At 42.4% G+C, this 26,306-nt stretch overlaps 1 protein-coding gene across 1 annotated transcript in view; it reads left to right on the forward strand.

The window, feature by feature from the left end:
• Positions 1 to 26,306, forward strand: part of COL28A1 (collagen type XXVIII alpha 1 chain) — a 150,554-nt gene that overhangs the window by 117,907 nt on the left and 6,341 nt on the right. The window contains exons 28-34 of the mRNA XM_072964931.1: positions 3,624 to 3,692; positions 4,247 to 4,327; positions 4,417 to 4,452; positions 9,700 to 9,736; positions 11,364 to 11,918; positions 13,487 to 13,644; positions 24,743 to 24,944. Of these exons, the coding sequence (XP_072821032.1) occupies positions 3,624 to 3,692; positions 4,247 to 4,327; positions 4,417 to 4,452; positions 9,700 to 9,736; positions 11,364 to 11,918; positions 13,487 to 13,644; positions 24,743 to 24,944 (1,138 nt within the window). The remainder of the gene's footprint in view (positions 1 to 3,623; positions 3,693 to 4,246; positions 4,328 to 4,416; positions 4,453 to 9,699; positions 9,737 to 11,363; positions 11,919 to 13,486; positions 13,645 to 24,742; positions 24,945 to 26,306) is intronic.

Genomic DNA, 26,306 nt, shown 5'->3' on the forward strand with positions numbered 1-26,306 from the left:
TCTACCACTTTGAACTATACCCTCTCTTCCCCAGAGAATATCTTTCTTATTTTTGTTTTTCATTTTATTTCTAATGAGAACAGAGAATGGCAGGCTCTGAAGCAGCAATCTTCCTGCTCTCCCCCACCTCACTCGCTCAGCTGGCCACCTAGTCTGTATGTAGGCAGGCCCTTCTGTCCTTCACATTCCAGGTGAGGCTGCAGACTCCCTCTCAGGAGAGCATTTTCCAGTAAGTGTAATGAGTTTGGTCTGTGTTATCCAGATACTCCATATATGCCTAGTCCTCTTCAGCACACCTGGGTTGGCAGTGCACAATCTTTAGAAACAGAACAGATTTTCCTCCTCCCTGTGGGTTCGTCACCAGTTGTGGGTTCTGGCCAGCAGAAGTCCCACCGAGACGGAATGAATTACTCAGGACTCTGTGGAAAAAGTCAAGAGAGTGAGAGGGAGTCGGGAGCCAACTCCACGAACCTCTCAAATGCTCCCATATTTATTGTGTACAATCAAAGGAGAAATCACTGACAGTTGTGTGATGGAATGCAGGAATTTAGGGAAAGACAGGGTGGGATCGAGATTGTAGAGTTTGGCTCAAGGTCAGAAGACCCTTTATGTTTTGGTAAATCATGTTCGTGTTGACATCAGCGAGCCTTACAGCTTATCAGGGCGGAACGTATGAGAAGCAGCTGCTTAACATTTTTCTTGGACTCAGGTGGCTGTGCCTGTCTTAGGTTGCCCACCTCCGGGGGGGGGGGGTCTTACCAGCCACTGGCTAACCAGCCTTCTCACCTCTGAGTCTGCATCTTTTTATAACTTGTTTACCATCCCAGCCCAAGACTCTTTCCTTTGGGGGCCTACAGTTTACCTTTAGGGAAGTCATGGGAAGAGGGGAGCAAGATACTTTCTTATAGATATGTTAAAACAGACCACCAGTCCAGCCAGTTCCTTGCTTTGGGGATAGATGACTATCTAACAGCAGGCACGCCCAGCATTTATAGCCAAGGGCCTGGGTCCTTGCTTTGCAAGGAGCAGAGTGCTTTCTAAAACCTCAACTATGCAAGCAAGGCAGTTACTAAGCACATTTGCTCTTCTTTAAGGAGACAAGCGGCTGGGGTCTGTTACAATTTGTTAACCCAATCATGGGCTCCCACACCTCCCTGTCTCCTGCTTGAATCTCCAGCTTGGAATCTCAGTGTTGGTTTCATGTTTGGGAGCTTATTTAACTGGCACCGATCCCTATCCAAGTTGCTGGGGATCCCAACACCACCAGATTTTCTCTCTTGACTGTAAACTGAACAAAGAAGACCAATGATCCTTGCCTGTCTCCTCTAACTAACTGAGCCACCAAGAGAGGGGTCACTGCTTCTTTGGGGGTGAGTCTCCTTGGAGAGGTGTGAGACATTGGTGCACAACACTAGATAGTTACTCACTGTGAGCTCTCCATGCTATTGCTTGGCTCAAGGGTTAACCGGGTGAAAAAGACATTCAGTGAATGAGTTCTTTGCAATTTGACCATAGTAAGGAACTTGTCATGAGTCCCCTGGAGTTGGAATGAGGATGCAAAACTATAACCCCATATTTGCCATCCATTTAGAAATACAACATGATGAGATCATAAGAACCTCAGAGTTCAGCCAAGCCATACTGCTGTGAGGGGCAAGGGATGGATGCGAGAACTGACCACTTAATTTACCAACAAGAGAATCCACACTTGTATTCACTTTAGTTTGTACTCCTCTGTTTAAGATTTGTTTCAATGAAAGAGTTTCCTCCTAGAGATGTATGCAAGTGTGCAAAGAAATAAAAAGAGTATTCATTAAAGCATTATTTGCAATAGGGAAATATCAGCACCAACCTAAATGTCCATCATTACGATAATGGATAAATTGTAGCCCAGGTATTTAATGGAATACTGTAGAGAAGAGAAAATTAACAACCTAGAAGTACACATAGGAATGCAGATTAATTTCAATTAGATAATGTTGAGATCTAAAATACAAGTTGGACTAGAATACAAATTGGATGCATAAATGTATCACTTACTTGAAGTTTAAATATTAAAAACAACATTGTGCATGGCTTTAGAATATATACACAGGTAGTTAAAGCACAAAAAACATAGATACAAGTGAAGCATATCAATTTCACAGGGAGGTTTCCTCCTTCCTTCTGGGAAGGGCACTGGATTGAGGGTTTCACTGGTATCTGTACTATTTCACGTTTTAATATGGTGGTATATAGGTGAGTATCTTTTTCTAAAAAATTTTTGTGTGTCAGAAATATTTCACTGCAACACTTTTTAAAAGAAACTGTTCTATTTTTTAAAAGCTTGAAAGCCAGTGAGCTAGGAAAGGGATCTCAGGAATGCTGATATTCAAAGTTATAAGCAATCCTCTACAGCCCTTTCCAGGAGTGACCTTCTAAAGCCCATCCTGCCTTCTAGAGTAAGGGCTCTTGAGCCTTTGCAAGCCTGTGGCAAATGAATGTGCTACCCCTACTCCCATCCTTGATTCTCATCTAGTTGGTCTGAGGTTTTTATTAAGCATACGGGTGCCTCTAGTGGGCATGGTCAGGGACCTTTGAGAAAGAAGCTAAAGGTAGACAAATCAATCCCGGGAGCCCATGGTCCTTCAAAGCCTTGCCACAGGCTCATTGCTAACAATGAGCTGGAGTTAAGCAGGGATTACTGCAGGATCCAAGCAGCATCAGTGCCGTGACTTTGTATACTTGTTAGTGTATTATTCCTGTTCCATGTTCAACACCATGAAAACCTTTTAAACTGTGTGGTTTTTGAGGATGGAGGTGCCAGAGCAGCAGATAATGTTAAGATATGATGGGGAAAGTTAAAACAAGTCCTAAAAGGCAAACATTTTTATTTTCCAAATTAAGGAAGTATTAAATTAGTTTAACAGATTCACGTTGCTACAAATTATCAGGGATGGAACTAACAGTATATGGTGAATTCTATAAATACTCCTTGGCATTAACTGGGGAGAGATGCAGGTAAATCTTCTTGTCCTCCATTATTAAGATAATACATGCTTTCAAAATATCAGAATATTGAAAAATGTACTGTGTAGCACAGGGAACTATATTCAATATCTTGTACTAACCTATAATGGAAAATAAACTGAAAAAGTATATGTGTGTGTGTGTGTGTGTGTGTGTGTATATGTATATGTTTATGTATAACTGAATCACTTTGCTATATACCTGAAAGTAACACAACATTGTAAGTCAATATTACTTCAATAAAAATACAGACAAATGTAAAGATGATTATAAAAATCACCATTAGTATCACAATGAAAAATAACAGATGTTTGTTACTTGAGAACTTGCTGATGTTATAGTCAGGGTTTGAAATTGGCAAAGGTGGGAGTGTTTACACCACAGGAACAGACAAATGTTGTAAACCAGCTCCCTCACTTCTATCCTAGGTAAGTAGTTAAATTTTTACTAGCAAAGCACTGAGCCCATCTGACATACATGGATTACCCTCCCCTCCTAAACTTAGATAATGCTAAAATGCAGTTTTGAAACTGCAAGTGTATATCCAACCCAAAGTATATTCTGAGTTATCTTGGGAAACTAACAAGAACATCCCTGTCTCATGCTGTATGTAGGGGGAGCAAGGACCTCAAGGCTTCCCGGGGCCAAAGGGCATGACAGGCCGTGGCCTCCCTGGTCAGAAGGTAAGTATTTCAGGACCTCAGAGAGAGAGAGAGGCTTAGGCTTAGGATCTCAATAGCTTAACTACAACTCTGGAAGAGCTCTCGTGCACTTGTCACTCTTCTCCTTACAACTCTTAGAGGAAAACATCCATTTGAAAGTGAATCCTTACGCATTTCTTTTCCTAACTACAAACATGCTTACTCTATGAAATCTCATTTTCTTCAGTCTCAAAAGCCAGGTGATAAGGAATAAATCCTTATACCATGTAGAAGATTCTAGATAACTCAGGCATTAAATTGTATAATAGCTGAAGTTCCTAAAGGCAGTGACCTGATCTGATGGTATCTCATGGTCTCCTCACCTTGAGATCTCTAGTTCATCATGAATTAGAGTATGGTAATGGGGGGGGCTATAAATAAAATGCCTCTCATTTTTTTTTCATAGAGTATATTTATATCAACAAGAACCACAGGTCTTCAAGAGATGCCAGTTGCAAATAAATCAAATTATAGAGTTTTTCTTAAGTGGCTTTAATATTCACATTCTACACTTATCTTTTCATTATTTTATGTAGGGAGAGCATGGAGAACGGGGCGACGTGGGAAAGAAAGGGGATAAAGGGGAAATTGGAGATCCCGGACCTGAAGGAAAACAGGCAAGAAGTGATTTTTAAAGTCTGACTGTAACTGCATACATTAGCTTGTTCCAACCTACACTGACTGCTACTCTTCTTCCACTAAGTAGGGGTTACCAGGACCAAAAGGAGACCTAGGACTTACAGTGAGTACCAATCCTAGAGGGTAACTGAGGGGGTTGTGTTTACAAAATTATTGCATTCTTGTTTTAGCTTTAGAAGGATGATGTCTTCTGACACAGAATTCCAGTTGCCATGTAACTTATGGCGCTGCTGCAAGCCCAGAGCTGACTAAGATGCATGAGGTGCTTGAATCTGAACATGAGGGGGCACAGAACTCCCAGCAGCCCTTACCCTGCCTCGTGGCAGAGATGTAACTAACCGCTGCCTCTGACCCTTGGTAGAAATGTTAACAAGGAAGTGAGCTGTTTAAAAGAAGCCAGATGAACAAGTGATTTTTTATTTTCCATGATCCTTCACATTTCAGAGTGGGGGAGCTCTTTTTTTCTTGAATTCTTTCCATTGGGAAGTGCTCTGCAGAGAATAGCAATCACAAAGTTGGGATTGTGTATTTTCACGTATTCACTTACTCAGCAAATACTGGTGAAGATGGACAGATTCTCCCCTATTCTCTCTGCAACACGGCAAACAAAAAGCCAACTCTTGAAAGCCCCACTGGATGGGGAAGTGCTAGAATTTCTATAGCAAAATCGAATTCTTCCTTTTGGATTTTGAGGCATTGCATCTCCAGGAATTAAGGAGAACTAGGGACCTTCTCCCTTTTCCCCTTTTGGACTCATTGGTGGGTCACGGTCTGGGGATGTTGATGCTATGTACAGGGCTAGGAAAATGCAGGGGTGGGAGGTGAGGTGGTGAAGGTGAGAGCTGGGCCTGTGAGAACAGAACTCCACATGGTCTTTATGGCCCATCTGCCTTTTTCTCTTTGCGGTTCCCCTGCCACATGTCAGACCTTCCCAGATGCCGGTGGTGGATGAAGCAACTATGTGTGTGACAATTTCTCCCCAAAAGCACCAGAGGAGAGTGTATGTAAAATGCCTGGAGGAACGTTTCTCATAGGTTTATACCCTCCCTCTTGTTCCAACGTGGAGAGGGGAACTGGTTTTCCTTCATCCATGTATTCATTCATTTCACCAGCATTTACTGGGCACATTTATTAGGTCAAGGTCTGAGATAGGTGCTGGGGGAATGGTTGAGAAGAAGAGACTATGTCTCTGGACTCAAGGAGCTCACAGCCTAATGGAGAGAATGACAAGCAAAGGATGTTCACCTATAGTTTAATAAATGTTGTGATAGAATTGATCTGTGGGTCCAGAGCAGACGAAACAACGTATGCTTTAATGCAAAGTCTCCTTTCCTTCACACTTCCCTTTTTCTAGCATTTAGAAAACCAAGGTCAGCATGAAATGAGAATCTAATATGTGGCAGATGCAGTGTTAGGCTCCTTTGCATCAGTACCACCCTTACCCAGTACTGCAGGTGCCTGGGCGGCCCATATAAAGCATGGCCCCCAGTCTGGACCTCTGGTCCTTCTCCAGCTACACCTCTTCCTCCAGGTGAGGAGTTCTTGGGGCCAAGGGGAATGACCACCATGAGCACACGCCCCACTCTGTACTGTACTTGGGTACACAGGACCTCAGATTGTCTCCCCAAATGGCCCTAAGTTTGGAGAGCTGACAACACTGGCCTGTATGCATAAGGTGGCCAAGGGGCAGCTGTTCTGGGGGATTTTGACAGAGCTTGGAAACCAGGATTGGGTTCACCACATAAATGCTGACCAAGGCCCCATGCAGTGCAGGACTGGTGGGGATGGGGTGGGGGTGCAAGGAAAAGGGGACAGACTACAGGCCACAGCCCTCTCTTGTGCAAGATCCACATCAATCCACACGACAGTCCATGAGGTCGGTAGCAGCATCTCCGCTTCAGATGAAGAAATGCCAAGTCATGCAGAAAGCTTGAGCAATTTGCCCTATGTCACTGCACTAGCAAATAGCAGAGAGCCCTTATTGCTGGAGTTGGCTTGTCTGATGCCATGACAGGACACCATGAATGCTCTCCTGGTATGGCCTCTTTCCTCCCCCTACCCCCATTCTCTCCCTGATCAAATACATTCCCAAACACTATCTGTTGCAGACTCATTTCAGACTCACAGACTCCTCTTTTAAGAGGCAAATACCACTGATGGAGTTGAAATTTTGAATCATTCATACCAGACTTCTTCAGAAAGACTGTTTCTTCACCTGTCCCTTAAATGTTAGCCTTTCCCAGCATCTGCCCACAGTCTTCTCTTCCCCGCCTTCAAACTCAAGGGGAGGGGCGGCCATTAAAGGCTGGAGGGGGGAGGTACAGTTTCAAAGGCTATTTAATATCACTGTCAATTTGAATGGAGAATGGAGAAATATTTTTATATTATAAATACAGAAGAGAATATGCTTGACAAAAGGGGGTGGGAAGGGGTCACACTGGTTAAAAAAGACAGAGAAGCCCGGCTTCACACAATCTCAACTGCCACCTGTGTTTCAGCAGCCAACTATACACTGGCATTTCTTAAATCTGCCTCCGCTAGGACCACTCTCCTGAGCACCAAACTTTACCTCCTACTGCCCAGCGGACATCGCCCTCTGGATGCCCCTCAGGTGCATCAGACTCAGCTGGGCCCAAGCTGAACCCAGTCGGAAGTCCCAGCCTGCCCCCATTCCAACCCTCCCATCTCAAAGAGCGGCACCTTTATCACTTCCCTTCTCCCACACGCCTTCTTTCCCTCGCTCTTTCTTCCAGTTACTCCCGAACCCGCTTCGTCTCCTTCTGAAATGTCCCTCCAGCCAGTCCTTCCCATCCATCACTTCCACCACTGCTCTCTGGTGGTGGTATTATTATTTTTGCCTGAACTACTTAGGCACCTCAAGCCCCTCTCTTGGCTGCCACAGTCACCTTTCTTGCATAAAAATGGAGTCAGATTTCTTCTCTGCTACAGACCACATGACTTCTCGCTGCTCAGGATAAGTCCACAGTCTTCAACATGACCATAGCACAGAGGTTTCTAGAGTTCATCTGCCCTCCACATTTCCTGTCATTCTTCGTCACATACCCTGAGTCATAAGTTTACTCAAGTACTGGACCGCACTGTGCTTTCTGAGCTCCGTCCTCTGCCTGGAAGCCTCTTCCTCCACCTCTCCCCACCCCACCCAACCCTGATCAAAGTCTACCTACTTCCTAGGACCACTGCTCACCCCTACTCTCCCACCCCTGTGGGCATGGTTCCTTGTTTCTGATCCAACAGCACAGTGCTTATAAAAGTATTTGTTTATTTATCTACTTCTTACTAAACTCATTTAAGTATGAGCCCTTTGAGGGATATAAATTTGATGCCTTCATCGCTGGCACTAAGTAGCCAACACAGTCATTCAGTAATTTTAGTGGAAAGAGTGAAACTATTCCAGTGACTTAAAAGCAAAGAATACAAGGGAAATATTGATATATGACTACTTAAAGCATCTTAGACCTGGTTATACCGTAAAAGCACAGTGAAAAGAATTACAGTGCAACCTTGATACATAAATTGCTCCTACAAGTCAATAAAAGACAAACATTCTAATAGAAAAAATGGACAAAGGACATACAAAGATTGTGCCCAAGAGAATAAAACTTGCAAATATACATATAAAATAAAATTTACCCTCAAAATAATCGAATAAGTGTAATTTAAAACAAGGAGATATTTGGCTTTATCAAATGGCAAAGATTATATAATAATAATAACAGTATTGTGTCTCTAAAACAGAACAGGTTTTCTTGTATACTGCTGTTAGAAGTGTCAGTTGCTACTTTTCTGAAGGATGGTTAGGCAAATGCATCATGAGCCTGAAAATGGCCATGCATTTGTCTTCAGTAATCAAGTTTTTCAGAATACTTAATAATATGGGAAATTAATTATGATGAATTAATTAAGTGTTAATTGTTAAGTATAAAACTATAATCATAAAATTTAGGGTATAGTATTTTCTCCATGGGTAAAAAATTAAACATAAATATATTAAAAACATAACATTCCCTTGTCCTAGATACACAATATAAATATATTAATCCATACATTTTCCTTTCTAGACACATTCTAGTTTCAGATTTATTAATGCCTCTCTAAATGTGGAAAAGCATGACAAAGCCTGAGAAAAAGAACAACTGTTGACTCCTTCATGTCATGTAATTTTTAAAAATCGTACTGAGAGTTCTTTTTATGAAGCCACTTGAAATCGTTGGCTTCTACTCAATTTACAGTAAAAAAAAAAATTAAAATGCCCTGAGTATTCTTCATACATGCTTTTGTTAAGCCATATAACAAGCTATGTCACCTTCACCCAGTTCTGTCACTATAAATTTTTTCCTTTAAAACATTACTTTTGTAACTCTTAAATTTTATCTTCTTAGATCAGGTCCACTGCTCGTTCCTGTTGAGATTTTCTGGGCTTCTGTTTCTTTCATATATTACATTAATCATCATCCCTGTCAGCTTCATGTCTTTGGCAAATGTAGACCCCTGACCTCTCTAGTCTCATTCCAGTCATTTGTAAACATGCCACTCAGAGCAAGGGGTTGGCAGAGTGATTCCTAGTACCCAGTTCATCTCAGGCCATGGATGGAGATGGAACATTCAGGAACCCAAGGCCATTTCATGGAAGAGCCTAACTGAGAGTATCAGGAAACTGGGGAGGAGACTTGCAAATTTGGGGACTGATACAGAAAAAAAAGGAGGGAATACAGCATAGAATGAATTCTCTTTCGACCCTGGTGCCTGTCTTAGTTGGTCAGCTGACGTGGGTTAAATCTTGTAACTGAAAGCATGCACTGCCTATGCCATTGTCATCCTCAGTATCTGCAGGGGACTGGTTCTAGGACTCCACCTTCACCCCGAACCCTAGCATATACCAAAATCTGTGGATGCTCAAGTCTGTTATATAAAATGGCACAATGCCACTGGCTCCCCCACCCATGGATACGGAGAGCCGACTACAGGTGGTACATACTTCGTGGAGCCAGACGGTGTGCTAAGAGCTGTGTGTGTGTTACCTTGTTTAATCCCAGCACAGCCCTGAGACACAGACACTGTTAGGTCACTTAATGCCCAAAGTCACACAGCTGGTAAATGCTGGAGCTGCGATTTGAACTCCAAGTCTGAGCTATCACGTTTCACAGCTCAAACACAATTCAATTATGATATAGTATAGCAACTTTTAGCCTGTGTGCTATGTATTTTATTTCCGGCAGTAGGAGGATTAAAGTCAAATAGCCCAATGTCAATTGTAAGAAGACATATCTTTTAGGACTGTGGGAAAAAATATTATGCTCATGCAATTAATACATTTCCTCTTTTCCTCCAGAAAGAAGAAATTATCAAACTTATTTTTGAAATATGTGGTAAGATTTGGCTATCAAGAAAAATACACCACTTTAAACTCCCAACCCTACTCTGTTCTGTGTTGTCAAGATAATGTGTCCACCCAGAAGATGTACTATATACTACACAGCTCATGGGAAAGGTGCAAGCACATTTGCAAAGTCAGTGGGACACTGAAAGGAAGCAGTGTGAGGGGCAGTGGGAATCCTGATTTAAGAAAAGAAACTCTTTTTCCCAGGGTGGTTAAGAAGCGTGAAGATACGGGCCTGGATCTGTGGGCAGCCAGGCCTTCTGTTAGCACAGAGCTCCTTTGTGCTCAGTGACACTGACCTGAGCTGGGGAAGGAAAGAACAACAAGGGGGACATGATTGCAGGGGCCTAACCAGTACTGAGGTCCAGTCCAGCTGGTGAGGATCAGGTTTGTGTTTCTCCTGAAGCAAGAAGTCTTTCTAAATTGAGTTTTGAGCACTGTGTCTAGAGGGCCTTCCATGGCAAAGGCCAGAGGACAGAGTCCAGAGGTCATCTTGTGTCACTTCTGTGGTGAAATACACTTAAAATAGAATTACCAGAACATGAAAGTAAAGCAAAAAGTTTAGCCAAAAGGCAAGCAATAAATGGGTAATGAAGATAAGAGACCCTGCTGTGTTTAAAATGGACAGAGGCAGTAATATGACTACCCTTCCATACAGAGAACCCCAAACTGGCGTCTCCCCCAAACTGCATCATAAGAACCAGTCTGGGACCCTCTACAGTGACAGGCCACTTTAGACGTTGCTGCTGAGTTATAGAAGCCCTGTGAAAATAGCACCCAGTTTCATAAGGGTTTGCTGCGGTCGGGCTGTTGGCCAACACGAGGTTACAAATATGCCAGTGGACTCTGATCATTCTTATTGCCTAGGGACTCTGCCCACTGCTCTGAATGATAAACCCTGAAGAGAAGTTGTTTATTGACCAGCATTCTGAGATCATTCCCTTTTAACAGCTTCATAGTATGGATGGGCTGCTGGCCTCCTTGATAAGACAGGAGCCACCTTAGTGATCACTGTGGGTGACTGGGGACATCGACTTAAGTAGCCGAGGGCAGCTACTTTTGTGTCCTGTTAAAGGCCCTAATCTTTTCCTCACAATTAAAAAGTTTCACCCCATGACTTTATCCACGGGCCTTGCCAATGAGCAAATGTTCATTTTCACACAAAGATATGGCTAAAGACTGAAACGCTAGCTTTCAGATTCACAGTGAATACAATTGGTGGAACGATAAAGAGCAAGTTTAGAAGAGTGGTTCTCTCTCACGGACAGGGAGGGGACTGGAATCAGGAAGGCACATGCAGGGATGCCAGCTCTTTTAAAATACTGTTTTATTTTTTAATCTGAGAAATTGGCACATAGGGGTTTATTATTTTATGCTCTACAGCATTTTTTTGGTGGGAGTTTTTGGGGCAGCATATTATTTTTGAAAAAAGTCAGGTATAGAAACCAGAAGGGAGACAATTGTCAACCGTGTTCACAGTCACAGAAAAGGAAGGTTACGATCCGGGTTTCTGGTTCATCCCTGCCCCTCTCCCCCGCCCCCACCAATCTGATACCAATCAGTGATGTTTTAATTTTCATTCCCACTGTGCTCCTATCTCAACATTCGTGTTTTAGGTTGTGGGCGTAAATGCAAAGAGACTCCGCTAGAGCTGCTGTTCGTGATTGACAGCTCAGAAAGCGTGGGGCCGGAGAACTTCCAGATCATCAAAAATTTTGTGAAGACCCTGACTGACCGGGTTGCACTGGACCTCACCACGGCCCGCATTGGCATCATCAACTATAGCCATAAGGTGGAGGAGGTGGCCCATTTGACGCAGTTCTCCAGCAAGGATGATCTGAAGCGGGCCGTGGATGACATGCAGTACCTGGGGGAAGGCACTTACACGGCCACAGCGCTTCATGCCGCCAACCGCATGTTTGAAGCAGCAAGGCCGGGTGTGAAGAAGGTGGCCTTGGTCATCACTGATGGACAGACAGATACCCGTGATGAAAAGAATCTGACCAAGGTGGTGAAGAACGCCAGTGACACCAAAGTGGAGATATTTGTGATTGGGGTGGTGAAGAAAAATGACCCCAACTTCGAGATGTTCCACAAAGAAATGAATCTCATTGCTACCGACCCGGATAGCGAGCATGTTTACCAGTTTGATGACTTCATTACCCTTCAAGGTAAGACTCAGCTCCAGGGGAAAGGAATTTACATTGTCCTTCCAAGTCCCACATCTCTGAATTATCCTGACCAAAAATGGAAATCAGGCCGCTAATGAGGCTTATACCAGCATGTAACATGATAACTCCGGGAGGTAAAGACACTTAGTATCGTTGAGCCCAGGGAGTACAAGCCCTCGTCTTTATTCACTTGCGCTAAGTGCTGAGTTGGCCTTGGAGTTGTTGAACTGGGTTATCTGTGATCGAAGGATGTGGATGAAAAGAAAGGATAGGATTTGGGGGCATTGCTGAGATTCGTTCACATTCAAAACACTTCCTAACTTGGATAAGAGATGCAGCGAGCCAGCAGCAAGGCAGAAAATAACCACAGAATCAAAGGGAATTAAGAAGTGTGTACAGTGAGTGAAAAAAATTATGGTGACCTAAAGAGATGAGAGTCACAGTAACGGGGATTATCCTATTCTATTCTCTAGTCTCTGTTCTTATAGACAGATAATGTCCTATCTCTGTTTGTTTGAAAACAAAGAGTAAACAGGTTATGTCAGGAGCTTATCTTAAAGAACAGCATTTTGAATACTCATCATACAGTCAGCGCTAACCTGATGGGTTTCCCTAAACTGCTTTGCCCTTCCACGTGAACTGCTGTTTCCTAGTGAGGCATTCTGAGACACCGACTCACTTGTGATTAAAGTGCTGCAGTATTACTTTGCAATGAAACGTTCCAATTATTTGGAAGCTGATCATTTCATTCTGTCGTAGCCCACACCCGGCAGGCTGGTGAAATGAGTAAGGTTTATACTTAATGTGTTTGCAGGTTTGGGGCTGACCCCATCCGTCCTTCTCCACCCATCTGGGAGGGCACCTGACATGGCCTGGCACAGGCCCTCCTTACCACCTCCTGTTCCCAGCTACCCGGGTACCAGCACAGCTGGCCCTAAGGAGAGCAGACTACACTCAGAACCTTCTCACTTTCCACTTCGGTCTTTCTCCAGACCTTTCCAACCTGGGTTCCCATTTCCTTAACACCCTGTTGGGTGCCTAAAGGGTTTATCTTGTGTATTTCATTCTCACTGGGCTCTTAAAGTGTTAGAATGGCCAGAAATATTACACATTTCAGAGACAAGTTACAGGTTAGTCATTGAAGAGCTTTATCATCTTAACCAAAGGAGTTAGTAATTTGTTCTCGTCAGTGAGGGAGATATAATTTGGGTGTAGCTGACCTTTTGAATTCCCTAAACCAGAGGTAATTGCCTGTTAAACTTATTATGGGTAAGACTTGCCCCTTCCACAGAGTAGTTGGCAGTCAACTGATGCTTTGGATAAAAACCATGTAAGTCGTTCTTTTGCCTGTTTGAGCCATCATATATCATTCAATTAAATTAAGCTATTTTCAATGGCCCCTTACAGGTGATGTAAAAATGCTTTAATACTTAGTTCCCCTAGTGGTTGACTTCAAGTGAGGGGAATGTGTCTATTTATTTTAAGGAGAGCGCAGAAGATCTCTTGAGCAGGTTTTGAGTACTGTTTCATTGCTCCCACTACCCTCTTTTCTACTTCTCTTTTAAAAGATACCCTGAAACAGAAATTGTTTAAAAAGAGTTGTGAGGATTTTGAGTCCTACATCTCTCAAGTTTTGGGTTCCCCATCGCTTCAACCCGGATTGGGGATATCAGGGGAAGAACTCGGTGAATCCACTCCAGAGCCCCAGGAAGAGATTTCTGAGTCTGTAAGTAACTGCCTTAATTTGTGAACCTAAAATTGTGTATTCAGTCTGTTTTACATCCAATACCAACTTGCCCTGCATTGTCAAGAACCAGCTGAGGTATGTATTATTTTCAAGTCCTTGGCTCTAAATAGTAACACTTTGTCTCCTGATATCTAGTTCTGAAATGGTTCTGGGGCTTGTGAGCATGAACATGAGATTCTAAAATATTTCCATATCTTACAATAATTTTTAATTAAACATTGCAAATAATATTTTTATACTCCACTCCTGCCACCCCCAAAGTAATCATGCCCACTAGAGCAGATTAACACTACACTATCTGAATCACCCCTTGCCATCCTTGGCAGCTCCTTTAGTACCAGGTCACAATTCTCCTGCATCCATCTGTGGACCCACTCTCCACTTTGGACCTACTCAGGTTCCTTCCAAGTGCTCACATGCTCCACCTGCCACCCTCCCAACCTCTAAGCCACACTTTTGCTCACTTGGCTTCCACGGCTCGTGCCCAGGGAGGAACGGGGAGGGAGGCTCGGCGTCTACACGGCGCAAGATCGATGCTGTGTTTCAGAGTTCCCCAATCACATGTGCATGAAAGAAACACCTCCTGAATGTACTGAGACAAATGTGATTGTCCTAATAGCAAGCTTCTGGGCACTGGCTTCAGCCAATCTTGTTACAAGCAACTGCTAGGTTTTTTTAGGTGAAAAGTGGAGAGCCTCTCATTCTTACTGGTGAGTGAGTGTTGTAGTCTCTTCCCCACCAAGTTACAAGTAAAGCAGGTGTAGACTGACCTCTGCCAAACATCTGGACATCGTCTAGCAACCAGACACAGAGCAGTGCCCCTGCCCTGTAAGCTCAATGAAGTCCCTGTGAAGCTTATGTGTTTATGAAGCCTTCACGGACATAAAAGATTCACTGTCATCAAGTGCATCAATATTCTAGCATAGGATTCAGCTAACTGTCTAGCTGAACTAAGGCCCTGGGAAACCTCTGATCAGTAGGTGGACCCAGGACCAATCAGGAGTCAGGCTAGGATGCCATTCTTACAGGGACAAACTACAGGACTCAAAATTTTTACATTATGTTCAAAAAAGACAAAAAGGCCTCTATTTCTATTTGATTAAATACCAAGGCACTTCAGGATGGGTAATTCCGATGAGGGCAACAGATTGCCCCCCTGGATTGTAGCTTGAAATTAACACACACATTTATACCACATGGTCTATATCAGGGCTCAACAAGCCCTTTCTGTAAAGGGCCATACAGCAAATATTTGGGGGTTTGTAGGCCCTGTGATCTCTGTTGCAATGACTCAGCTCTGCCTTTGAAGTGCAAAAGCAGCCAAGGCCAGTACTTAAGTGAATGAACATGGCTGTGTTCAGATCAAACTTATTCCCCAAACAGATGAAGACTCAGATTTAGCCCATGGGGTTTGCCGAGCCTGGTCTTTACCGAGCCTTTTAAAGTAAATTACAGACAATAATGTGCACAGTCTGTCTCCTCCTGAGCATAGAATGCTCTGGGGGCTTGCCTGCTTGTGTGGCTTATCCCTTTGTCCTTCCCCTAGTTAATCCATGTCCCTTTCTACAGATTTTCTACCCAAGAGCAAACTCAGGTTTCATCCGGCAAGTGGTGCTTAAGCTGAGCTCTCATCATCATCAGTTAATTCCAGGGGCATGTGCTGATCATTTACTGCAGTGCTAGGTGGTGGCTCTTAAGACACAGTTCCTGCCCAAGAGAAATGTATGGTCTATCAGGGGGTAGGTAGGTACAAGAAGTACTAACAGCGTTAGCAGAGGTATGGATGAAACGCAAGAGATGAGGCAATTAATTTCAGGGCTTGTGGAGGTGTCATTGAACAAGTAAGAGTTTTTCAAGGCAAGTAGGGGGAAGGGTATTTCCAAGAAGAGGGAACATGTGGGCGAAGGGGGATTCCCAAGGGCATGGTATTTTAAGAAATTAGAACAAATTCAGTCCTAACGGAGCCTAAGGTGTGTGTGTCAGAATGGTGAGAGCTAAAGCTGGACAAACAGTTTGAGAACTAATTATGAATGGCTTCATGTGTCAAGCTAAGGAGCTTAACTCCATCCACAAGCCAGGCAACCAGGAAGAAACAGATGGTTTTAAAGCAAGGATCATACGGTCACATTTGGTTGCAGTGTAAAAGAGCAATAGGAGGAGGAGGAGAGGAGACTGGAGGTTGGATTATGAGGTGTCACAGTCCAGGTGAGGGACAATGGGGCCTCCAACTAAGGCGGGGCCGCTGGAGTGAAAGGAGGCACAGACTGGAAAGCCATTTTTGGGGTAGAGTGAACAGGATTTAGTGATTGAATTGGAGGTTAGGGAGAGGGTCTGGGGGTGACAGTTGGATTTTTAGCTTGGAGATGGGGTGAATTCAAACACCATCTACTGAGATGGAGACCGTAAGAGGCAGGGTTAGGGTTTTTTGAAGGGAGACAGTGGAATTAGTTTGTAAAGTGCAGGTGGCTGAGGGACATCCAAGGCAATTATGACACAGAATGAGGCACTTCAGGACCCTGTGCCTCTGGTGTCATGACCCAGGAAGTCAGATGGCCCTGAGAGACCAGTGATAATAGATTCTGATGAGGAAGCATTCTAGTAGCTGGAGAGGGAGGGGGTGGGGGTAGGGAGGGCATAAGAAGAGTACATCCAAGATAGTTTGGATTTCAAACACCAAAAGCCACACGGTGGGAAATGAAGCATCAGTTGGGTCTCCCTAGCTGGCCTCTGAGATAGTGGGAGCGTTCAATGAACTTGAACTTGGATAGCCCCTCTTATCTCTAGACCTTTTCACTCTGCTCTCTTTGCAGAAGCACCAAGGCAAGACTGAATTTTGAAACAATGAATGTTCCTAATAGGTATTTAGTCTGAATAAACATATATGCATTTACACTCACATGTATACCTCCATCATATGTACATACAATGTATATACACACATAAATACAAGAACATATTTATATATCTGTGCAGGCACACCCACCTTTATCTAAGAGTATAATTACAGTATCCAAACATCTCAAGTAATATGTGAATCTGTCAAAAACTCTCGATACTTAGATTGTTCCCCAAGCTACCCTAGGCAATACTGCAAAACAAATAAACAATCTCAGAAGTCCTTGTTCCCTTTTTATATCTCTGTTTCCTTTCTCAGTTGTCTCTTCCATCATTCCTTAAAACACCTAGCTCTGTATTCCATCTTCCTCTTCTTTCTATCAAAATCTGCTTTTAGGGAAAAGTCTGATGACCGTTATTTACACTTTAATGAAATCAAAGTCAATGGGTTTCTTCCTCTTAGAAGGACTTGCCTAGTTGTGGAATGAGCATCATGTCCACTAAACATCTACCAACAGATGTGTTGGGAAACACAGAAAACAGAAGGATTTCCCAGGTTCCAGCAAGTTCATAACACTTCGACAACCCCCGCTCTGTTACCCTTTCAGGCCTATCTTGGGAAGCTAAATGTGTACGTCCATTCTATTCTGTCTTGCTCCTGAAATCTCAGGATAGTTTATACTTTCTTCTGGGATTTTTCATGCTGTATGTTGTTAATAATTATTTTTGTATGTACCTTAACTTTCCTAATGGATTTAAATTCCTTGAGGACATCTGTGTCTAATTCCACTTTGTGTCTCTCCGGACCTAAAATTGTGCTTCGTCTTGCACATAATAGATGCTCAATAAATACTTGTTGACCAGATGAATACTATGCCAACTGTTAGGCTAAAAGAGAAATCTGAGGATTTTCTTCAGTGAAAGGCTTCAATTATAGTGTTATTTAAAAAGATTGCATACATAAAAGTCCTTGTTTTTTATGGAACTAGCAATGTTGGCACTTCATGTTCCTTTATTCTTTCTGACTGTGGCCAGTTGGGGAAAGATTTCCAGGATACAAACAGGAGGAGGACAGTAAAGTCAAGTAAACATCATTTAATCAGACCAAGTGCCTATATCCAGTAATGGCCCATTAAGCAAATAAGTATATTAATTTCCTGCATAAAGTCACTTTTTGTCATTCTAAATATATTAATAAATAAAGCAACATGAATGCACAGGTGTTTATTCACTGGAGCTGGTTTCTTATAAAAATATTCTAGATTTCCACCCCCTTGCCCCATGAAAGAGTGGAAAGGAAAGTAGCCCTGTCTACCCTTTCCATAAAGCTCCTTTTTTGTATTATGAAAAATTGTTCGTAGATTGCAAATAACTTGGGTAACTGGCAGCAAAGATTTTTTCCTCTCTGTAAAAAAGAGGCTGTGGAATTCCAATGAGGAGTGATTCCATAGCAACCCAGTGAAGGAGACAGGCAGGCTGATGTGGCAGGAGTCCCTCTGAGTAGCTCCTGCAGGAGGTGGACAGAGGTGGTGGAGGAAAAGGGGGAGCTGTTGGTCTCCTCCTTCTATGTGATAGGGTCCAATGCCAGCCTTAAGCCTAGGATGCAGGCTCCAATTTCCATGGAATAAATGGATATTCTGCACCCATGTAAATTACAGAAAACTAACAGCAGGTCGACTTCACTGGCCATCGTCCCCCACCTTTGTCCATCCTCTCTTTTAGTGAGACCCTATCCCTGGTCCCTGTCCCACTTGCCTCATTTCTTCCTCTCCTGTCATTGTCACACACACACACCCCTCCATCTCAATTCTCATCCTTTCCATCTCTCCCATCTCTTACTCTCCTCTCCCTACAACCCTTACTCATTCTCAGTCCTTCTCAAGATCCAGCTAAAGGAGGCCACTTCTGAAACTAGGGATCTATTGGCAATTTTTTCAGGAACTGGAACCCTGGGCAGGTTCTGCTGTGATATTGGAATCGGATGCATCCCTTCATCCTACAACCTGACGATGAGCTCCATCCTCAATTCTGATGTGACTCCTGTTAGTGCCCTGCTGGGCTCTGAGACCCACTCCCTCCTGCCCCTCCCAAGTCCAGGACCTTCTTCAGGTGGCGCCCTTTCCTGCCAACACTTCTGACTTCTCCCCTGGAGTCAGTAGATAGGCCTGGGACTCCCCCATGTAAAAAGTCCCCCACCCTCTCTTAGTTCACATATCCCTCTTACTACTATTCTCTCTCTATCTTTATATAATAAAATTATTCCACAGGCCAGTCTCTGCTGTCTCTGTCATTCACACACACCCTCACTCTCCTTCCCTCCGTCTCCCTCCGGCTCTCACTCTCAACTTCCTCACTTCCGTTCCCCTGTGAAACCTTCTGAAGTCAGGCCACTGCCTCCAGTACGCCCTGAAGGTCTGCTGGAAAGGTCAGCAATAGGCCTTGAATTGCCAAGTCCTTAACACAACCTTCTTACCTAATTTCTCTTTTGCATATAACACCCTGACAGCTGCTTTTTTTTTTTTTTAATATTGAGAGTCCTCTCTCTTCTTGTCCTCCTTCTGAGCATTCTTTCTCAATTGTTTTTAGGGTTTCTCTTTCTCTGTTTACCACGTAAATGTTAAACTCAAATTTTCTGAGATCTATTTTCAGCCTGCTCCTTTTCTTGTTCCACATTCTCCTTCTAAGTTCCAAAGCCACATACGCTATCAACTCTCAAACCTGCCTCCCAGATCCAGACCTTTGTCCTGGGCCCCAGATTCACATCTTTGATTGCCTGTGCGCATTTTATTCTGGGTGTCCCATGGGCAACATGGAATATGTTCACAGTGCTTCTCCTCCAGACTTCCTTCCTAGGTGTGTAGTCCCACCAACCAGCCTGGCACCCGGCAAAAAGTGTGGGATAGGCCCGTAGCTCCATTCTTACTTCATCTCCCACACTCACTGGTACTGCTCTCATCATCCCTTTAACTAAGCTCTTAATTCCTTTCTACTCATCAAATCCTCTGCTGTCTTAGATCAGGGTCTCATCATTTCTTACCAGTATTAATAATATGTCTCCAAACTCCTGTCCCATCTCTCTTTTCAATATCCTCCTCAGCTTATCCATTACTTGTTGATAGTGTCATTTTATTTACTTTTTTTACTCTTTTAAAAAACACATCATTGAATTAGTTCTCTTAGATATAATCCCATCTTGGCAACTTTCTTAAAAACCTGTCTATGGTACCATGGCATCTGTTTTAACTTGGTACTGGGCCTCCATGACAGTAGATTAAGAAAAATAACATACATATTTGAGTATATCGCTGTTTCCTCCTTACATCCTACTGAAGTAAATTTTTATAGGTTTCTCATTCATATTACACTCGCTGTTGAATGAAGTAGCCTCTTCAAAGGCCTGATCAATACTTTCAAAGTACAAGGACTTAAATTTTCAAAGGACTTGGGACTAAGCCTAATGTTAGTTTCTCCACTGACACGAAAATCAAGTTGACATCCTGAAATCAGACCTAATTACTTGTAAGTGGCTCTGACTAAGCCACGTATATTATACAGATGTGATTTTATTGGTCAATACCATAATTTATTTGTTTATAAAATGAATACTTTCATTGTGGTAGTCAAATTCAAATTCTTCTTGATAAAACCCTGCATAACAACTAATTACTAGTGTTGCTGTATGTCTGTGTAAGCATCATATATTGCTAATAATAGACCTATTAGCTGTAGAATGTTAAGATGTTCCTTTCCTATGGATAAGAAAAAAAAATAACGTATTGCACACTGATCTGGAAAAAATATCCCAGATCTGGAGGTCAGAAATTTGGTTTGTAGTCTCAATGCTGAAGCTAAATCCTTTGTTTTCTTGTCTCCAAAGTTTATACTTTTCCTATTGTATTATTTCAGAGATTGAGATGTATCTATTTAGTATGTTGTGGTCTTTTTTTAGCCTCAAAATTTATCGTGTATCTCACAATGAATGGCATCTTAGAAATGAGATCTGATAGCTGCCTGACACTGGGTGTGAATCACCTATTTCTTAAGGTTTCCATTTCCTCATTTGTAAAATAAGGGATTATTACCAGAATATCCTTCCTTTTATAAAAGTATGTGGTTAGAACAGTTCAAGACCTTTACTGGGCAATGCCAGAATGGAAGAGATTGTACTAAAGGATGAAAGAATTTAAACAGAATAAAATCCTGTGGTTTACCTCCAGGAAGGCTGCAGGCGATCTGGAGAGGCGCAGCTCAAAGGCAAGGTGTTCCTGACAGTCCTCAGCGACCTTAAATGCAAATAAAGAGCATTCAGCTTAAGTGCTCAAGTGCAGAGTGACCTGGCAAAGAAGTGTTATCATCTGGGAAGAGTCAGTCAAGGTCAGAAGCCTCAGAACCAGGCACCTTGAGGCTCTGGCAGTGGAACCGGCTAGTGGGAGCAGAATCCCCACAGCCAACGGGAAGACCTCTGGATCCGTGCTGCCATGAAAAACTAAGTCTGAGCACATGGGTTAATGTAGCTGATCATTAGCATTCATTCAGAGAAGACATGAGCTCAGGTTTGAAGAGACTGTCTATAATATATGCAAGGTTCTGGGTAATGGACTATGAGGAAAATGGAAACCAGAAACCAAACGACCTTCTGAAATTGTGTGGTGCCTTCTTAGTAATCCTCCTTTACATTCACGTTCTTGGATGCCACTTGAAATCTGCTTTCCTTCCCTTAAAGATCTGCTCTAAGCCTGAAAGGAACTGAGGATAACAGATCTGCTTGTCCCGCTGCAAGGAGCAGCCCTGGCCTCCAGGTGTTGGTCCCTCACGTGCCCCTGTCTCCTCTTCCACGTTTCACTGTGTGGGCCCTGCTTGGAGCTGGGACATTTCATCTCCTCCAAGACAGGCCAGTGTGGTGAGAGCAGACATGGGCAGAGCTGATAGGCAGCCTATTGTTTTTAGGCTTAAGATTTGTTAAAAAACAAAGCAAAACAGAGAACACATACAACAAACATCTGAGTGCCCGCCACCCAGACATAACTGGCGTTTCAATTAGTTTATCACTGTGCTTCAGATAGGGTCCTTGCTGCTTTCCTTCAGTCTCTTTCTCCCCCTCCTCCTCTCTCCAGAAGCAGCCACTATCATGAATTTCATGCACATTCTACCAGTAAAGTCTGGGGCTGCTTAAGTCCCACTTTCAGGGTTGGAAGGTATGTTAGCGTCTAACCTCCTCTTGTTTCAAATAACGACATTAAATCCTAGAGGAACTGAATAAAGACTCCCCTCCCCCACCCTGCATCTGTCTCTCTGTCTCTCTGTCTCTCTCTCTAGCCCATTCTAAACTTATCCAGTGGCTACCATTTGCGCTTTTATGCAATACAAAGAAAAAGAGGCAGGAAGGAGAAGAGAGAAATGTGGCATGGTTTAATTTCTGTTATCAGGGAGGTGATATTTACACAGAGGAAACAAGAAATGATACCAGAGAGGACAGGATTAAAGGTTAACTTCTGCATGATCAGGGCCAAGTATAGAGCAGGTCCAGAAGGACCTTCTGGAAGGGCAGCGTTAGTGCTGACTGGGTTATTGGGAAAGGTTTGCTGCTGGGGACCAGCTTTTCCTGGGCCGCAGTGGGAGGGTTTACCTGAGAGCCTGAGGCAGAATGAAGAAGAGAAAGGAATGAAAGGTCACAGCAAGATGTGCTGGGAGCAGTGGAAGGTGAGAGGAGAGACAGACCACGGCAGGGTAATACAGATCAGTTGAAGAACTTTTCACCTATCAACCTTTATCTCTTTTCCCAAGCATAATGTCTAGTACATGGTGATAGTTTAAGGAAAGACACTGACTAGTAAGAATGCCAATTGGTACAACCTTTTTGGAGAAGTCTTTGTCTCAGAAGGCTCAGATATGTGTGTTCTTTGACCAGAAATCAGCCATGTGATTTCTAAGAGAAAAAAAAAAGTAGATAAATTAAATATTAAAAGGGCCATTGTAGTTAGTTATTTCTATATTCAAAATGGTGTTACTAGAGTCACAGTAAAATGTATGGGAACATAATATATTAAATTTAAAAAAAGAAAAACAAACATACAGTATATTTTTTGTTAAAAAATACATATACACATAGAAAAAAGACTAGGGAGAAAAATCACCTGAATATCAACAATGATTATTTCTGAGAGGTGGAACCTCTTGTGAGCTCTAGTCTCTTCCTATTGGTTGTCCAGATTTCCTAAATTCCCTTCAATGAACATGTGTGCTTTTGTAATTCAGAAAATTATAAAAATGGCAAACTCTAACAGTTATGTATTTGTTTATATAAAGTGAAATCTCATGGAGCTAAAAGATAAAATTATTTTCATTTATGAGAAAGAAATTTTCACTTGTTCTAGAACCTGAGGTGTAACGCTCTCGTAGTCTAAATTCCCAAATGATGAGGTGGTTGAGAAAGAAAACACACACTTCTAAACTTGTAAGAGGTAAAGAGTAACTTATGAGGCCTTAAGCGTTGAACAAGGTAGTGATTTCAAGGCTACATTAATTCCTTTAAGAGGACCATGCTGCCCAGGGCACTTCTTCAAAGGAACATTCTCACCTGACAGGTAGTATATATCTGAAGTATAGTTTAGTGTCTGTTGGCTTTCTTATGTTTGATAAACTACTCCTCAGTCAAGCTTTCCTTTTTACTTATATTTTGCTTAAAATGAAATATGTGCAAGCAAAAAAACAAAAAACACACCCAAAAAACCAGTATTTCTTTCCTGAAACAGGCATTTCTGATTTTGCCACTAACTTACCAATTATTTTGGGTAAGCTTTTAATTAGATCTTTAGATTCCCCCATAGAAAATGAGGTACTGAGGAAGGTTTTCTCTAACCTTAAAATTCTCTAGTTCTTTGAGTGTAACAGAAGTTCATATACAAATCATCATCTGTATACATGAGATCATTCTGAAAGAAAGAGGAATGCCAACTGACCCGCAGTTTTACCTCCATTTGTACCAAAAGGCATGTTTGGGGGCTAGGGAAAAGTTGCTACTGTATTTGAATTGAGTGGCCTTCATGTAGGCTAATGACCAGACCAGTCCCAATGGAAATATTTACTCTGCTAATCATTTAATCATTGTGAAAATAGACATCCGTGAGTAACAGAATTGATTAGCCCTGCCCCACTGTCTGTGTGTACAGAATCCAAAATAGTGGAACAGCTTAGGTGGCAGAGAGCAGCTAATGATGACAGCTGGCTCTGGTCACAGGATGACAGAAACCACAGGTAAGACAGCATCAAAAATGACTTTACCTAGTTCACAGATTTGACTATTTAAACAAAGAAACAAAACGTAAACAAATAAACAAGAGTGGGCCTTGCAAGGAGACATGACCTCACTGTTCAAGGGCTGAAATGAATGATCGATTCAACTCCATGAAGCTGGGGTCCAAGAAAGGAAAAAAAAGAATTTAATGGGTCCCATAAAACTCTGACCTAGCTCCTGGTAGGTCGAAAATAACTGACATGACTTTTTTTTTTTTAAAGCAAAACACCTTTTCTTCCTTGTTTCATTATATATCATAAATGTAGATGAACTTGGAAATTTTAGTTCAGAAAACTTGCTTTTGAAATTCTAACCTTTTGTTCCTTAGCTAGCACACATTTCTCAGAACTTCTTAGAAGCTAAGCGTCCTGCAGTGCTTGGCATTTGCTGGGGTCTGGACAAAAGGATGAGATGAGAAGTGATTGCTGTTGTTTTTATTTTAACTGTGTTACTGTCCTCTGCCACCCCAGTTCCCTCAAAATGGTTTGAGTTCATGGTAGATATTTGGGAATACATTGTTCAGTTCTCTAGTGTTAGGAAATAGAGATGAAAAGGCCATGAAGAAAAAAGGTCAAAGAAATAAGTGGTTATTATCCCTCCTCATACAAATGACTAAGAAAAGGATGAAGATAATTCTTCCCAAACTCATATCCTCCATACCTTGCATGTGGATCTCTCTGGAAAACATCTGTGCCTGGCAGTGGGAAATGTGTGTGTGTGTGTGTGTATATACACTACACTTGCATGAGGTGGTCGGGAAATCTGTAACGTAGGTATTCAGAGACACGTGATATAGAGGAGAGGTGTTATTCCTGAGCTTTTATTGAAATAATATTGGAATGTTGGGGAGAAGCAGCAGTGCTGAACTTTTCTTTCAGTGTTCCCAGAAGCAAGCTAGCTTTTTTGACTTGGTATCACCAGACTCAAAAATTTGAATTTTTGGTGTAGGTCAGTGTCCCTGGAGCCCAGGACAAAGAGAATGAGCCTTCAGAGTCTACCTGGGCTGACAGCCTGGCCACCTCTCCTTCACCTGAGGCTGCCACCCGCCAGGGGCCATGGCTCAGGCCCCCTGAACATCAGACAGAGACCCTGGAAACCAGAACTCCGAGTCCTGTTTTGAACTTAGAGCCAGAAAAGTTGGCGCACAAAGGTAAGAGACGTCTGCCAATCAGCTGCTGCATCTATAATGTGAAGAAGGCCCAGAAAGGATGGTTTCTAAAATCTCATTCAAAGAGAACATGTTTTGACCCTAAACAGGGAGAACAAAGGTATTTTTCATTTTATTACATATAGAATTAGAAAATTGGCTGATGGTGGAAGAAATTTGGTCAATAAAAATTTGTAAAGCTCTTGTAGTGTTTACTAGTACTTTTTAAAATGTGAATGCCTTTAGAGAGGATTCTGCTTTCATGTTTACCATAGCCCCTACCACTCCCTATCTGAATTTTTGACCTCTGGATTGTAGAAAGCAAAGAAAGCTGGAATCTAGCTAGAAGCTAAAATCTGAATTCCAATTCATCAGCATATTTTCAATGGAGTTCATATCTATAGAAATTAATTATTATATACATACTTTTCAAAGAACGTGCATGAGAGATAATACCCTTGCCCCAAAGCAGCTTAGACTGGCTTGACAAAAGTTACATGATATACATCATTTAGTAATTGTTTTTTAGAGTAGGGGCAGTGAAAATCCACTGCTATTCCCATTTGGTCTAAGAGGTAGATTTGGAGGTTAGTTTTAGAACATAAATGATTGAGACATAACTCCAAATCCAGGGAAATGATTATGGGACATAAAGAAAGGGCTTGTGTTGTTATTGAGGCTTATGGCATATCAATGATCTCACAGAACACAAGTCTCAAGCAATTAGTACCTATTTGGTCTTTTTTGAGGCTTTTCTCACCTTGGAATCACTTCCTCAGGTAAGAAATACTAATCAAGCACTAAGGGATACCACAAAATAAAAAGGGATTTAACAAATGGCTTCATTGTTGTAGCTCCCCTTTACCTTTTTAAAAAACTTTTTGGTATAGTGTGTTTCTGAAACTTATTTGTAAACTGACATTAGAAGGTCATATTTTCATTGCCCTATAAGAGTTGCTCTTTTAAAAAGAGACTGTGATATAAAGAGAGCCTTTCACAGTTGCGACCATTGTTGGTACTTACTCAAGTGACTTCCTAGAAGCAGCCCACACTTCTGATGGCAATGCAATTGCCAGAATTCCCACACTTCCTTGTTGCACACCCTAGCCCAAGCCAAGGGAACGTTCTGGCCCTGCTCACTCCATACCACAGCCTAGCACCAGATCTGGGTAGCCATGACAGGAGAAAAGATGCAACCACACGCTGGATCTGAGTGGACCCACAGACACCCGCACAGGCATAGCATCAGGACTCTGTGAATACATGAACCCCACTTGCTTTAACATTTCCCTCCTTTCAGGCAAAAATCCCAGAGTGGGGCAAAGGAAAAAACATACTTAAAGGGAAAAGAGCCTGCTCAAGCCT

Source organism: Vicugna pacos, chromosome 7 (genome assembly GCF_048564905.1).
Source record: "Vicugna pacos chromosome 7, VicPac4, whole genome shotgun sequence".
Taxonomy (NCBI): domain Eukaryota; kingdom Metazoa; phylum Chordata; class Mammalia; order Artiodactyla; family Camelidae; genus Vicugna; species Vicugna pacos.